The sequence below is a fragment of the Rousettus aegyptiacus genome, unplaced genomic scaffold, assembly GCF_014176215.1.
Source record: "Rousettus aegyptiacus isolate mRouAeg1 unplaced genomic scaffold, mRouAeg1.p scaffold_m13_p_4, whole genome shotgun sequence".
Lineage (NCBI taxonomy): Eukaryota > Metazoa > Chordata > Mammalia > Chiroptera > Pteropodidae > Rousettus > Rousettus aegyptiacus.
In genome coordinates, this window is record NW_023416307.1 from 98,886,911 (window position 1) to 98,903,809 (window position 16,899).

General features: G+C 34.7%; 1 protein-coding gene across 5 annotated transcripts in view; it reads left to right on the plus strand.

Moving 5' to 3' along the window:
• The window catches only part of SHQ1 (SHQ1, H/ACA ribonucleoprotein assembly factor), a 111,121-nt gene that overhangs the window by 18,476 nt on the left and 75,746 nt on the right, over window positions 1-16,899 (plus strand). For all 5 annotated transcript variants that reach the window (XM_016148054.2, XM_016148064.2, XM_036218799.1 and 2 more), the window contains one exon: window positions 10,566-10,693. In XM_016148054.2, the coding sequence (XP_016003540.2) occupies window positions 10,566-10,693 (128 nt within the window). The remainder of the gene's footprint in view (window positions 1-10,565; window positions 10,694-16,899) is intronic.

The following is a 16,899-nucleotide window of genomic DNA, read 5'->3' on the forward strand; positions in this document are numbered from 1 at the left end:
GAAGAAACCTATTTAAAAAAAATCATGCTGAATATTTAAAGCAGAAATTTCATTGTCAGCAACTTTCACAGGCAAGCATGAAAACTGAATGAGCTTTACAAGACTGAAATTTCAAGTGGGAGGTAGCTTAATTAGAAGAACTGCCTACTTCTTCCCTTTTAAAACTAGAAGAATAACTATATAGCCTGAGAGAATTAGGAAATTGGAATACTGTATATAGTTAGCAGTGCGATATTATAAGCAGCCCTTATTTTTCTCCATCTTCTGTTTCTTTATCTAGAAGCTCATTTTCTTTAATAGTATGCATGAAATGTTCTTTCCATTTCTCAAGGAAGAGTTCCTACATGAGTAATTTAAATTTAGTCATGGGCAAGTTTAGAGAGTGGGAGTCGAGTTAAAGGTACTTTGTGACTTTTCTGGTAGCTGTAAGATTTTGGTTAATTATAATTTTTGTGCTATTAATTACTCATTATTTATAGTAGCTGACTCACTCACCCAAATGCATTAATATTAAATGAAATGGAAGTAAATTCTTTAAAATTTTTTCAATTAAAACTTTTTTTAAGTCATTGCTTTTTTTGTTGTTCATAATGGTTAACACAGCAGAAGAAAAGGATTTACTTTAAATTCTTATCTACCATGCAGACAATACATTGAATATATAATATTATACATTTATGTATGCAATGTAATATACACATGTAATACATAATATAACATTAGTGTAATAGATGACATTTTCAAGTTGTTTGACTTGGCTTCCTTCCAAGTCATGATGTCTTCTCACGTCAGGTTTTCGGGGAACTTAAGGAAAACTCATTTTAATTTCATGCTAAAGCATAATGGTGAGGTAAATTGAATATATAGAAAAATTATATATTTCAGAGTTACAAATGAATGATTTTGGATTATTATTGTTTTTTAAATCCTTTATTGTAATATATAGATGAAGTGTGTGTTTTTTCTCCACTACGGTTTGTAGTCCAGCAGTATGCTGGGCATATAGATGATCCATTATTTTTTATTATCTCTTTCTTTCCTTTTGGAATTATAATTGTAGTCTTTCCCTTTTGCTAATAATAGCCAAGTTATCTTTTCCTTGCTGAGGGTATTTTTTACCTTCCCGAGAAAATAGTTTTTTATTTTTTTATGTTTTTAAAATTTTTATTTACCATTTCAATTTTAATTTTACATTTTTACTTTTTATTTATTTATTTATTTATTTATTTATTTATTTATTTATTTATTTATTTATTTTTTACATTTTATTTTTAAAAATTTTTTCCCGCTCCCCCAATCCATCTCCCCTCTGGGAACCACTAGTCCATATTCCATGTCCATGAGTGTTTTATTTGTCCTGTTTATTTGTTGCTTTTAGGTTTATATCCTACATATAAGTGATATCATGTGATTTTCAACTTGTTCTGTCTGGCTTATTTCACTTAGTGTGATTATTTCAAAGTCCATCTCTGTTGTTGCAAATGGTATTTCATCTCTTTTTATTGCTGAGTAATATTCCATTGTGTATATGTGTGTGTGTGTGTGTGTGTGTGTGTGTGTGTGTGTGTGTGTATCAATATCACAGCTTCTTTAGCCAATCATCTATCATAGGACATTTCAGTTGCTTCCATGTCCTGGCCACTGTGAATAATGCTGCTATGAACATCAGTGTGCAAGTATATTTTTGGATATGGGTTTTCAAGTCTTTGGAGTAAATACCCAGTGGAGGGATTGCTGGATCATATGGTAAATCAATTCTTAGTTTTTTGCGGAACCTCCATACTGTTTTCCATAGTGGCTGTACCAATTTGCAGTCCCACCAGCAGTGTATGAGGGTTTCTTTTTCTCTACATCCTCTCCAACATTTGTTATTGCTTGTCCTGTTTATTATAGACATTCTAACAGGTATGAGATGGTATCTTATTGTGATTTTGATTTGCATTTCCCTAATAGCTAGCGATGTTGAGCAATTTTTCATGTTTGTTGGCCATTTGTATGTCCTCTAAGGGAGAAGTGTCTGTTCAGGTCCTCTGCCCATTTTTTATTGGATCGTTTGTATTTTTGTTCTTATTGAGTCGTATGAGTTCTTTGTATATTTTGAATGTTAGGCCCTTATCGGAGGTGTTGCTTGCAAATATATTTTCCCGTTCTGATGGTTGTCTCTTTACCTTGTTGATGATTTCTTTTGCTGAGCAGAAGCATTTTAGTTTGATGTAGTCTCATTTTATTTTAGTTTGCCTTTGATGTCAAATTTATAAAATCCTCTTTAAGTCCAAGGTCCTTGAGTTTCGTTCCTATGTTTTTTTCTATGCATTTTATTGATTCCGGTCTTATATGCAGGCCCTTATCCATTTTGAGTTAATTTTGGTGTGCAATGATAGACAACAGTCTAGTTTCATTCTTTTGCAGGTGGCTTTCCAGTTTTCCCAGCACCATTTATTGAAGAGGCTTTCCTTTCTCCACTGTATGTTTTTGGCTTTTTTGTCGAAAATTATTTGTCCTTATAAATATGTGTTTACTTCTGGACTCTCGATTCTGTTCCACTGGTCCGTATGTCTCTTTTGCTGCCAATACCATGCTGTTTTGATTACTGTCGCTTTATATTATAATTTGAAGTTGGGCAGAGTGATGCCTCCAGCCTCATTCCTTTTTCTCAGGATGACTTTGGCAATTAGGGATCTTTTGTGCTTCCGTACAAATCTGATGATTTTTTGTTCTATTTCTTTCAAAATGCCAATGGGATTTTGATGGCGATTGCATTAAATCTGTGTAATGCTTTACGTAATATGGTCATTTTAACTATATTATGATTCTTCCAATCCAAGAACATGGAATATTTTTTCATTTCTTTGTATCTTCTTTGATTTCTTTTAATAGGGTCTCATAGTTTTCATTATGTAGCTCCTTCACAGATTTATTCATGAGATTTATTCCTAGATATTTTATTCTTTTTGTTGTAATTGCAAAAGGAATTTTTTTTTCCCAATTCTTTTTCTGACACGATGTTATTAGAAAATAGGAACACTGGATTTTTGAACACTGATTTTGTATCCAGAAACTTTACTGTATTTGCTTATAGTTTCTAGTAGTGTTCTTATGGAGTCTTTAGGATTTTCTGTATAGAGAATCATGTCATCTGCAAATAGTGAGAATTTGACTTCTTCGTTTCCTATTTGGATGACTTTTTTTACTTTTTGGTAGATTTTTGCTGATTGTTTCCATTTCCATTACTGCTGATGGGTCTATTTAGATTTTCCAGTTCTTCTTGAATCAGTCTAGGAAAGTTATATTTTCTAAGTACTGGTCTATTTCTTCTAGATTATTATATTTGGTGTTATATACTTTTTCATAGTATTCTTGTATGATCATTTGTGTCCTTTCTCTTCTTTCTTTAGTAAGTGTAGCCAGAGGTTTGTCAATTTTATTAACCTTCTCAAAGAATCAGCTCTTCGTTGCATTTATTTTTACTATTGTTTTTTTGTTTGTTTTCAATTTCATTTCTGCTCTAATTTTGATGATTTCTTTCCTTCTGCTGACTTTAGGCTTCATTTGTCCTTACTTTTCTAGTTTTTTAAGATGAAGCATTAGGTTATTTGGGCTCATTCTTGTTTTTGGAGGTAGGCCTGTAATGATATGAACTTTCTTTTTATGACCACTTTTGCTGTGTCCCAAAAGTTTTGATATGTTGTACTATCATTATCATTTGTTTCTATGTATTTTAGGATCTCTCTTTTTATTTCTTCCCTGACCCAGTTATTCTTCAGTAGCATGTTATTTAATTTCCATGTAATTCTGGTTCTTCCTGATTTCTTTTTGCAGTTGATCTCTAGTTTTAAAGCATTATGATCAGAGAATAAGGTTGGCATGATTTCAACCCTCTCATATTTGTTGAAGCTATCTCTGTGTCTTACTGCACATGGAACATCCTTGAGAATGTTCCATGTGCAGTAAAGAAGAATGTATAAACAGCTTTTTTGGGATTAAAGGCTCTGTAAATGTCAGTTAAGTCTGGTTGGTCTAATGTATCACGTAAGTATGTTATTTCCTTATTGATTTTCTGTTCAGATGATTTGTCCTTATCCGACAGTGGGGTATTTAGGTCCCCTACTATGATAGTGTTTTGGTTTGTTTCTCCCTTTAGTTCTGTTAGTAATTGCTTTATATATTTTGAGGGCCTCTGATTGGGAGCATAGGTATTAATTAGTGTTTGTCTTCTTGGTGCATGATTCTCTTTATCATGATGAAATGTCCCTCAGTATCTTTCTTTACCGTTTTTTATTTTGAAGTCTATTTCGTCCAATATCAGTACGGCTACTCCTGCTTTTCTCTGAATGCCATTTGCTTGAAATATCATTTTCCATCCTTTCTTTTTGAGTCTATATTGTCTTTGGAACTGAGTTGTATCTCCAGGAGGCAGCATATAGTTGGATTTTGTTTTTTGATCAAATCTGCAACTCTGTGCCTTTTTATTGGTGAATTCAGTCCATTTACATTTAGGGTAATTATTGATATGTGAAATCTTTTTATAGCCATTTTATCTTTTGCTTTCTAGTAGCTTGGGGTTTCCGTTTCTTCCTTGACCTTGGATTTCTGTTTACTTTATTTTGGTTGGCTCTTGTGCTTTTTTCCTCTGGTTTTTCTTGTTTTATATTACATACTTCAGTTCTGAATCTTTGTTGTGTGGTAACCATTATGAATATGTAAAGGATAGTTATGTATATATAGTTGTCTCTTTTCTTCTGTGCGTGCCTTACCTCCATTCCCCTTTGTGAATTTGGATCTTTGAATCCTCCCCTTTTCTGTCATTGTCTCAATTTGTCCTTATGTTTGCTGAATGCTCATTACTATCTTGCTATAGCAAATCTCTTCTTATTTTAAGCTTATGATGCCCTGTTTCTTGTAAGCGTGGCACTCCTCTGCTTTTATCAGCCTGCTAGTTTCTTACTCCTAATTATTATTATTTTTGTCATTTTGTTTTAGGTGAGGTGACCTCTTTCAGTATTTCCTGTAGTGCAGGCTTCATAGTGGAGAATTCCCTCAAGTTTTGTATGTCTGGAAAGGTTAATTTCTCCTTCATAGCTGAAGGAGAGCTTAGCTGGATACATTATTCTTGGCTGGTAGCTCCTTTCACTTAATAGTTTGAATATTTCATTGCACTTCTTTCTTTTTTATAATGTTTGTGCTGAGAAGTCTGAGGATTATCTAATGAGTTTTCCTTTATATGTACCGTCTTCTTTTTCCTGGCTGCCCTGAGAATTGTCTTTGTCATTGATTTTTGATAACTTTAATAGTGTGTCTTGGTAAAGGATTTTTTGGGTTGAGATAATTGCATGGTCTATTGACTTCTTGAAATCCAAACTCCAGCTCATTCCTTTGATTTGGGAAATTCTCATCAACTATTCATCTGAAAATGTTTTCTAATCCCTGCTCCCTTTCCTCCTCTTTGAGAATGCTCATTATTCTTTTTTATGTCTCTTGGTGGTATCACTAGTCCTTGTATTTCTCTTTCATTATTTTTCATTCTTCGGTTTCTCTCTTCTTCCTTCTGATTTATTTCTAGATTTCTGTCTTCGATATCACTGATCCTTTCCTCTATTTGATCGACTCTATTTCCCAAGCTTGTTATTTCATTTTTCAACTCTCGCAGTGTGTTATCTCCAGAAGGTGTATTCAGTCCTTTTTGAGGGTTTCGATCTCCTTGCTAAAGAAATCATTCTCGTCATGTGGTTATTTTTCAATTCCCGAAATTTTTGATATGAATTCTTTTGGATCTCACTGAGTTTTTTCAGAAGTACCATTGTGAATTCTCTTTATTTAAATCATGTATTTCTGTGTCTGTAAGCTTATTTCCTGAAAATTTTCCTCTTTGTTTCTGAGATGCCTTGTCACCTTGGTCGTTCATGGTGTTTAATGGACTATTTCTTTGCCTGGGCATTAATGGAGGTGTGTTCTGCTTTTTTTTTTTTTTTTTTTTTGACTTCTATAAGGAAGCTTTATAATATAAAGGTCCCTAACCTGTTGCAAAGAAGGTGTTTTTCTTTTAGTTTCCAGTAGGTGGTGTCTAAGCCTCTTGGATCTCTATTTTATATAAAGTCTTAATAATGTCTTTTTCCTTATTAATGTTTAATCACACTTGCTACCCTCAGTCTCAGTTCCTGTGAGTGTTAGAGACAATTTTGGGAGCATTTGCTTAGATTCCCCTAGGGTTCCACTGTGACCCATCTCAGGGGGTATTGGGCAAGGGGCCCCTCTTGGTTGAGGTTTGGGGGCTGTGGCTCAGCCTCGGTTTTGCAACTGTGGCTGGTAAAAATCAATTGTTGTTTCTCTGTTGTCCCCGCTTTTCTGCCATCCCATTTCTATACTTTCTGTCCTGATGACTGGGCACTGCTGCAGACCGCATGGAACTCACAGCACTTCCAGGCAGCGCTGTTTAGGGAAGTTGCCGTACCTTCCAAGGTGGCTCTCTATGCAAAATACCAAGCTTAGGAAGAAGGATTAAATAAAATTTCATGTATTCATTCTTTCCTGTATGCACTTTCTTATTTAACAAATATTTGTTTGAGTGAACTACGTGCCAGACAGTTTTGCCGTAATGAGGAGTGTGTGGTGAATATGATAAAGTCACTACACTCAGGGTGCTTACATTCTAGTGGGGAATTACACAGTATTTTGATTGTGATAAGTGCTATGAAGAAAAGCCAGATTAAAGATTTAGAGAGCATGTGGGCATCTTGCTGACTCTTCTATTTCAACATATCCAAATTGAACTCATAATTTTACCTTTAAAGTCTTCCTGAATTTTCTCCATGGTAGAGTCTCTCATTTTTCACTCCAGTCACCCAAGTTAAGAACCTGGGATTCATCTTTGACTTCTTTCTTATTTCATACTTCCAATCTATCCTGAGATTGTACTGTTTATCTCTCCCATTTCCTTTACTTCATCTATTTCTGGCTGTTGCCTTTGATAGACTTATTGCAGCAATCTCTTCACTTCCTAATTGACATCTGTACCTCTTTCCTCGACTTCTGAAAATCTATCAACTATAAAACTACCAGTATAAAGTCACATGTACTTAAAATAAAAATCTGCTTAAACTCTTACTGGGTTCTCCTTTGTTTATTCCTAATGATGACATATAAAGTTCTCTGTGATCTGGACCCTGCTTGCCTCTTAGTGTCTCTTTTGTCAGTCTCTCCTTCTGCTTTATTCTGTGGCAGTAATGAATGTTTGCATTTCCCGACCCGTACCACACCTCTTCTCACACACTTTGTATTCATGGTATCCCTTTGCCATCTGTTTTCTCCCCTGTCCCATCCTGCCTAAATTACTTGTAGTTATCTTTTAAGACTGGGTTCAGTTGTCACCCCCGGGCATCTTCTCTCTCAGACTGATGGTGGAAACCCTCCTCAGTGCTCCGTGTTATAACTCATCTTGTTTTTACAGCATTCTGTATGTCTGTGGTTCCTGTTAAATTGTGGAGTCCTGAATAGCAGGGAGTGAGTTTTGCCAATCTTCATCTCCCTAATGCTGCATACACGTAGAGGGCATTCGGTGAATGCTTGTTGATCTTAATGGCACTTAAAGACTCGAAAATAATTTATTCTGGAAAGATCCTGTTCATAAAACTCTTAAGTCATGACATTGTAAAAATCATCATAGTTTAATTACTGGGACTGTGTTAGTGAGATTTTACTCTAAATAATTAAACATTCTGAAAATTTTAGGGGGCAGGAGGCTGGGCATGGAGGTGGCAGAGATGCTATTTTACAGAGTCATTAAAAAAAAAATTTGTTCCCATAGGGAGAAAAACAGCATCTTTTCAGATGGACTCTTCTACTTTTGTGTTAAATGTCCTTGGTACTGCAGTGTCCAAGGCCCTTTTCGTTCACCCTGACAGTTTTCCCTGGACAATTCTGACCTCTTCTTTGGCCTCATAAACTGTCTCATGTGTCACTCTTGATCATCAGATTTGCATGTCTAAGTGCCTATTGGACAGTTCTCTCTATGTTCTAAAATGACACCTTAAATTCAGCATGTTCCAAGCAAAAGTCATTATCTCTGCAGTTATGTCTATTAACATCCTGTGTTCCTGTCTTAACAAAGGACACTGTTGTCCACTGAGTTGTTGAGACCAGAATTCTGGACATTGACTTTAACTCCTGGCTCTGTTGACTCTTACATCTAAGGATTCTAGCTTCTAACTATATGTCAAATCTATCAACTCTCTTCCTTGTCCACTGCTACTATCCTATTCTAGGCTACCATTATTTCTGTTCCTTCAGGTCCCTTTAAACCATTTTCCAGGTAGCAGTGAGAGTGATGTTTTGAAACACATTGATGTTAGTCTCCTATGCAAGAGCTTTTAGGCGTTCAGTGTTCTTAGGGATAAAAATCTTCTAGATTTTTGAATATAGCTTACAAGGTCATTGTTACCACAGCTCCAGCAATTCTCTATTCTCAATTTTTTTTTTTAATGTGGCTTCTTATTTCCTAGCTTTTCCTAACTTCTTTTAGCCCAGATAATTTTCTTCTACCTCTCTTAGTCTGGTTAACTGTTAATTATTATTCATCTGTTGGCTTAGATATTATTTCCTCCAGGAACCTTGGCCTGTCTTCCTAATTTTATTTGCCCTAAACTGTTGTACTATTCTATCATAGCTCTTATGCTGTACTGTAATTGTGTGACTCTCTCATGAGACTGTGAGTTCTGTGAGGGCCAGAACTGCCTGTGTCTTGTCAGCATTGCAACCCCATTGCCCATCATGGAGGTTGGAACATGGCACAGAGTTAGTACTTCTGTTGACTTATTTTCCATTTTAGCCATTTATTCTTATAGCTTATCCTTTTAAAAATTCATTTCCTAGAAAAAGTTCACGTCCTGATTTACAGATGAAAGTTTAATAGAATCTCAATCTAAAGAGTTTTCCTTCACTTTATTTAAAAAAATATTTTCAGTTACAGTTGAGTGCATTATTATATTAGTTCGGCCATACAGCATAGTGGTTAGACGTTTATATAACTTTTAAAGCAATCCTCCCCAGTAAGTCTAGTGTCCACTTAACATCATATGTACTTATTACAATATTATTGATGACATTCTCTATGCTGTACTTTACATCCCTGTGAATGTTTTGTAACTACCAATTTGTATGTCCTAATCCCTTCACCTAGCCTTACAACCCCCCTCCCACCTTGCGACCATCACTTTAAAGTTTTACTTCTGCGATAGCTAATCTTTAGCAGGATTAGTTTATAAAGCAACTACTTCATCCTAGTCTCCTATGCCTGTGCACCTGGCAGATATTGGTATTGAGAATTATTGTTTCAAGTAAATTGCTATTCAGTTTTTTTCTAATATGTACTTTATTTCCTCAGTCATAAAAATGGAATACATATATTAGTTAATAGCTTGGATTCTGGAGTAGGACTTACGAGGGTCCAAATCCTGACTATACTTCTTACTGGTTCTTTGACCTTTGGCCATGATATACAACTTTTCTGACCCTCTGTTTCTATTAATGTAAAATGGGCAGGGAGTATCCCCTTCCCGTGGGGATGGTGTGAAGATTCAAGAAAATAATGAATGAGAAGCACTTAGTGCATTGCTTGGTACATATGAAGAACTTGTTAAGTTACTAATTTTAAAAAGATTTTAATATCTGACTTGAAAAAAAATATTTAAGGTCATAAAACTAAAAGCTACAAAATATAATTGATAAAAACAACCAATTCCTTGAGTTTCTGATTAACTGAAAGATAAGTGAATTTTTCACCATGAGTTATACTTTTTGGCATTCTTTTCCTAAGAATACTAATTTCCAACTTTGAATGCAAGATAGCATATTTTCTGAATAAGTGTCCTCCACGTGTATATTTTGAATGTAACAGTTATTTTTCCAGTTAAAACTGAGAATGTGAAGTACAGGAAAATTAATTTTCTTTTGTGTACAAAGGGTGCTTTTATCTTTTTCAGTAGTTTTAAATTAAAGAACTATTAAGATTAACAGCTAAATAAAATAGATACATCTTGGTAGAAAATATGAATGTGTATGCTACAGAGTAATGTATGTAGAGGTGGGTGTGTGTGTGTGTGTGTGTGTGTGTGGCCTCTGTGTGGATATTTAGTATCCTAAATTTTCTCCTCATGTTTGATTTTTTTGTTCTTGGAGTTAAAATATGTTATTTCCTTTACAGTAACTTTACCAGAATCTGTGGTATTTGCAAACCTAGCATAAGTGCTAGGCTTCAGTCCATTGCGTATTCAGATATGCTTCATCACACACTGCTGTAGTACAGGGGATGGGACTTTAGGGTAAGACTGGTCTTTTGTATACCTTCCATTCGAAGAGATCATCAGTGTCAAGTATCCTTTTAGTCAGATGCTTACTTTTTGTTCTATGATGATTACTGATTACAAAGAAAGGAAATACAGTGATCAGTCTTTCTTTGAAATGCACTTGAATTAATCTATATTTTTAGTACAAATGTGATGTTATAACATTTTTAAAAAATGAAAACCAGCCTAATTCTATATAACAAACCCATTCAACATATTTTTTTTCAGAGCTGACCTTTTTGAAGATGAGGCAGTTGAACAGGTTTTGAAGTATAATCCTTGGTGGACTGAAATGTATTCAAAAATGATGGCCTCTTTGGGAAAGAGTCAGGAACAAGAAAATCATGCTGCATTAGGTAAGAAATTAAAAAATAGGCTCATTGGTTTACTGCTTTCCCTTGTTATTAAGCACATAATTGTAATGGCCTCATAGAGTGAAGATATTATTTTGGTTTGCTAATTTTGGAAATGGGATCTTCAGCTGAAGCTGGAAAATGCCACTCAATAATTAGAATGGTCTTGAAAATTCTTTTGAAGTATGTTTTACTTTTGAATCATTGGTGATTAGTTTATAAATTTTTTTTTGTTTTTAGTAAATTAGGGACATTAACACATAAGACATTTGTAGCCATTGAGGGATCCGCTTGAGAGTTCTGAACATTCCTCTGTGGGAAGGGCATTTGAGTGTTAATAATGGTGGGAGAAGACCTAGTTTTCATTCCCTTTGTTGAATAAATTTGATATGCCCTCCCCAATTTTGTCATAAGTGGTTTTATATAGAAGCGTGAATAGTTATCCTCATATTTGTACCTTAGAGCAGGTAGCCAGTTTTTACCAATGAAAGCTGAGCCTGGGGGGTTTTATGAGCCACAGGAAAAGGCCGTGCGATATTTAACATTTAGCTAAATTTTAACCACAAAGAGTTCTTTCTTAGATGGTTATTTTATTACTACCTTTTCTAAGTGGGAGGTTGGTATTTTAGGTCTGTAAGTTGGAATTATGACAGTTTAAAGTAGATCAAGAGTAGAATGTCCACGTTTCTGTTGTACTGATTTGGCTTTTATTTATATATTAAAAATAAACTTTCAGTGTTTAAATAAAAGGAACACACACACATTAAATGGAATATAGAATCTCCACACTACGAATTTCGCTTCCTGAAAGAAATCACTGTTGATAATTTTGGGGTATTTTTAATACTTATACCCACGTGTAAATATTCACTTTAAGAAATTTATACACAGATTCATATACGTTCTCTTTTTACTGTTCTTTCTCCAGTTTGTAGTATATGTTGCATATCTTACATATCAACACTTAAAATTCTACCCACAGCTTTTAATATCTGCCTGGCATTCTGCTGTATATTTTTATTATGATTGATAGACACTTGGGCTGTTTACTATTGTTGGAAATTTGGGTTGTTTACAGTTTTCTGTAGTGCTTCTTTTGACCACTCGGTCTGAAGTAGCTGGAACATCTCTGTTGCATGACATATTTAGATTTTTGTAAAGCAATGCATTAGCCTATTATTTGTTCTTTATCTGTTGTCTAGCATAGTGCCTGTTATACAATAGGTACTCAAAATATTTATAGAACAAATAAATATTACAGTAAATATTTTTGTAGTTTAGTTTTGTTAGAGTTTAGGTAATTTCTACCAGATTGAAAAATTGCTACTGTAATCTTTTAGAATTGATTCCTGTACAACAGAAACTTATTTATAAATAATGACTCCTATTACATTGTTTTCAACAAATCCTTGGTTTTATATTTGAGTTTAAGAATCTTTCAGTGACTTCCTACATTATATAGACAAAATTTTCAGGTATAATATTGCTAATTCCTTATAGATATTTAACTGTATATTCCATGTAGATCTGCTCAAAAAGTTTGCTTAGAGTTAAATCATCAAGGCTATCTACTAGTCTGAATAAGTTTCCCCAATTTTAGTGTAGTATTTTAATGAGGTGGTATGGTTGCACAGTTTTCTGTCCACAAGGGTGAGCTAGTTGCCCTAAAAATCAAGAGAAGGCATTACCTTTGATTAAATTCTAACTAGCTCATCTTTAATTAATGGTAGTTTGTTCTAGGTTCTGTTGTCTATGTCAGCCATGCTTTGAGTTAGTTCCATGTATGTTTTAACAGATTAAGCCAGTTCGTCCTTTTAACCACCAGCCCTCATGACCCTTCATTTTCATCTGACTCATGGCGTATTTCTAGAATGGTGCTTTCAAGAACAATCATAGTCTGCTAAGCTAGAGTGATGATTCATTCTAAAAATCACCTTTAAAAATAGCAAGGGCTTGTGCTCTAAGGTAGAAGAATTTTATGCTGTGTGTTGTACAGAAATACCTCTTCTAGATGTGCCACGCATTGGTTTAAGGATAAGATATAAGCTAAATATAGGACTTGGGGTTTAATGCCTAGCTCCACCACAGGCTAGCTCTTGTTGAGTTGCTGTGGAAATCCTATACCTACCTCACAGAGGTGTCATGAGGACTGAATAAGATGATATATTTAAAATCCTTAGCATATTGTAGTTGTTAGAAATTATTATTACAGAGAAAATTCAGTGGCAAAAGAGCCAGAAATTGAATGGCTTCTCTCATTTTTTCATACATTTACAAAGCTTTAAAGGGAAGTTCTTTGTTAGCAAGATTCTTCTTTCAATTTTTTTCCCCTTGTTCAAATGTTTGAGACACTCATAATTGGAGGAATAAATTGAAATATGTTTAACCAGAATAAAATATGGGAGAAAAGAAATAAACTAAGAATTAGACCTTAAAATTCTCAGCCTGCTCAAGGAACGTGCTGCTGCTGTAGTTTTTCCCTGCTCGTCTCCTTTTTTCTTTGCTTCTGAGCCTCCTTCCTCTCTGTGTCACTACAGTGATTTGCCTCTTTTATGCTCCCTTGTCCAATGTTGCTGGGCAGATATAACATTTCAAATGAGGAGTGCAAGTTTGACTCATCCTTGTAAAATATTAAGCTTGATTGTTTTGCTTCAGTTATGATCCTTGTCATTTTTATCATAGCCCTGAGTTAGAACATGGAGACTTTTATTAATATCATCAGTTTTGTAATGATTCTGATATTCATTCCAAAGGCGTGTAAATGGAAGTGTTAAATGCCGTGCTCCCACTGAGCTTTGGTTTCATATGAATGGACTTGTCACATTTCTCCTGTTGTCTTTCAGTGGTTAATTTCAGTCCAAGAATCTTGGCACAGGATAGCTTGTTATGACACCACATTGCATTTATAGTCACTGAACTTCCTAGCAGGGACATCATCCTGTTTGGCATCCAAACAGTGTTTGTAGTACGAACTGTCTGTCTCAGCTTTGAGAGTTGTAGCATTGTAGGGCTACACATTTAGGCAGAGGATTTGAATGTTGCACATTTTCTTCTCGTTCCCCTTGACCTGATTCCAGAAAGCATACAATGTAATAGTTTGCATTCTTAGAGGAGCCAGATCATGGATAATTTAATTGTCGACCCATGGAAGACAAGAATTTTGGGAGACAGATTTAGACAGAAGGGAAAACTTAAAAGTAACTAGACTAGAAGATATTCTCAGAGAAGTAAGATCACTTTCCATTTTGGTGGGAGCCTCTTTGCAGTCTTTAGGTGTATTGATGGGGTTTCTAATGTTGGAATTAAAATGAATTTAGCTTTCAGTTGGCTTTTGTATGACTGTAGATTATTTATAGAAGTATAATTAATTGAAGTGTTGTGAACTACAGAGCAAAGCTGCTTTGTAGTACAGCTAAGTCACACAAATGCTTGACAAATGTTACTCATGGCGGCAGTCATCCAAGTATTGTTGGCACTGTGTCTCTAGTTATTTTTAGTGCCGCTGCCCAGTTAGACCTGACTGTGTGCAAACCTCCCCAAGTTCCCTTTTGGATGATGTGATTTACAACTCTCATAAATAAAGGCTTTGGGGAGCTCAGACTTTTGGTTTTTCTAGCGATTTTCTGGTTTGTTGTTATTGTTATTTATCATCTCTGGTGCCTTTGCTTGAATTTCAGAATTTAAATATGTCTGTGTATTATAAATGAACTCCTTAGACCAAAATAGAACTTAAAAACACTCAGAAAAAGGTCATGGTGTTTTAAGGAAAGGCTAGGGCCACCTGGCGTCCAGTAATTCAGAAGAGTATGTTCAAATAGGCTTTTCTTGTCTGTAGTCATGGAGAGTGACCTATGGTATGTGGAAGCACTTGTGGGTAATGTAACATCACCTCCAGTTCCCAGGTCATCCTTTACAAATCATTGCGCCTATACAGGTATGATTAGTTAAGAATGAAGGAATCAACATGTAGATGAATCGATGTATTGTTTAACAGTCTGGGCGCACTTATGTTGTGATTCAGAATTATGTGAAAGAAGAAGTCTATTTGTCAACTAAGATATAAAGGCTTTTCTCTAGTGAGATAATATTATGAACATCTGGCACTTTTCTATTATTAGCTAAATTAATGAATGTCTCAAAAACTATACCTAAGGAAATACTGTCTCAGACCTTCTTGCGGTATACTAGGAGTCTTAAAATACTTTGTCAGGTATACTTCACTTTCGTCATGCAGTGAGTATTTTCCTTCTTAGAGTTTCCTTAAATCAGATTGCTTTAGATGAACGAAGCGCTTCTGTTTAAATTAAGGATCTTCATTTGTGCCTTTAATGAGACAGTCAACTCCCAGTTTATGTCATATTTTGTTTTTAAATGTCAGTCTTTAAAGAATCCTTCACCTGACACCTACCTGCATAAAGTTTTAGAATACACACATTTTTTTTTATGCTGCTGGCCAGCAAATTAAATAAATGCATTCTCATAGTTATTTGTTGTTTATGAAAAAGCAATGCTTGTATAAATACATTTTTTTTTACATCTTTTAAACATAGGATTTTTAACATGGTTGAAAAGATAATTATAAAAATACATTTCAAAACCTGTTTTGTTGTTGTTGTTGTTCTATGTATATTTTAATGAGCAAAGGAGTATTACTTCTAGTAATTTCAAATAAGTGTGTATACGATGTTTTTTTCCCAGAGGACAGGCTGCAAAACTGCTGAAAGAAAGCCTTAAAACAGAAAGAAGCCATGTTAAACTTAAGGCTCCTAAGAGAGAATAAGAGTGAGTTTGGAAAACTATGTGAAAAGGGGCCAGTCATCATATTCTCTTTCTTCTGGCTTTTGCTCAGTTGTGATTAGCAGGACAGTCTTCTGTTGAGCAGAGACAGAAAGGGGCTGGGTAGCTAGTTCTCGAGAGCATGGCTTGGGAATATTAAAAAGGCAATTTCATAATTTTTGGTCTCCAAAAAGGTGTTGGAAACTGCTAGGTGTCTTTTATTAGTCCTTCTACCCCAAGAAGCTTCTTGAGTTGGAGCTGAGCACGTGACCACTCAGCTAGTGATTACATTTCCTTTCCTTGCCTCTGGGTGTGGTCATGTGACTAAGTTCTGGAGAATGGGAAGTGAGTGGAGGTACTATGTGCACTTTCTGGAGCTAGTCTTTAGAAAGAAGGTACTTGCCATCTTATTCTGCTTTCCCATTGGTTAAAAAATGATAAAAACTTGGAGTAGCTGTCTTGAACCCATAGATGGGAGTCATATTATGAAGATGCAAATGCCCCACCAGTCCTTCATCTTTCATTCAAAATAGTAGCATGAGAAATAAACTTCTGTCTTATTTAAGCTAAGGTAAGAGATTGATAACACTTTTGTGTAGAGTAACTTAAAATATCTAGGTATATATGTTTCTTTAAAAATCTCTCTAGGACAATTAGTAGTTAATGTTTTTTACTTATACTGGCTAGGAATTTATACTATCTAGGAAAGAAGGTGCTTGCCATCCTGAGCCACATCTATGTTGTTAGCTGATATTTTTTTCTGTAAATCTTGCTATAAGACAAGATGTATTTTACTTTATCTGTGTGTAGTGGCGAGGAACCATTAATGCTCATGTTTGTTAATGTGAGAAGATACATACATTATGATAGTTTGCCTAAATTGTAGGAATCAAAGGAAATTTAGAAGGAACTACAGTCTCATACCTTCTTGCCTTACCAGTGTAGATATAATGTTTTTTTTTTTTTTAACCATTAGCACTTAAATATTTTAGTTTGCTGGTTTTGGTCTCAGTAGTTTGGGAAGGTATTTGGTAAGGTAGCCAATATGTAAAAAGAAATAGCTTTTCCCTCTTCTGTTATTTGTATTTAATAATGGAAGTGGGGAAATATCAAATGCTTTGAAGTAATTTTTAGCAAGAAAAGCAACAGATCTATTTTATAAAGTTGTTCAGTACAGTGGGAAAAGTTGGATTACTGAACAAATCGTGCTGGCACACTTTTCATGTGGAATTAACTGAAACCTTAAAACATATGAAAAGATGACTTCCAAGTGGATTAAAGTAGGTTAAATTTAGAAAAGGAAACAGTAAATCTAGAAAAAGAAACTTAGATACTTCAGGAGTTGGGGAAGCCCTATTGAAGGCTACAGATCAGACTTTTTTTTTTTTTCTTTTTTAGAGAAGAACATATTGGCTACACAAAAGAAACAATTC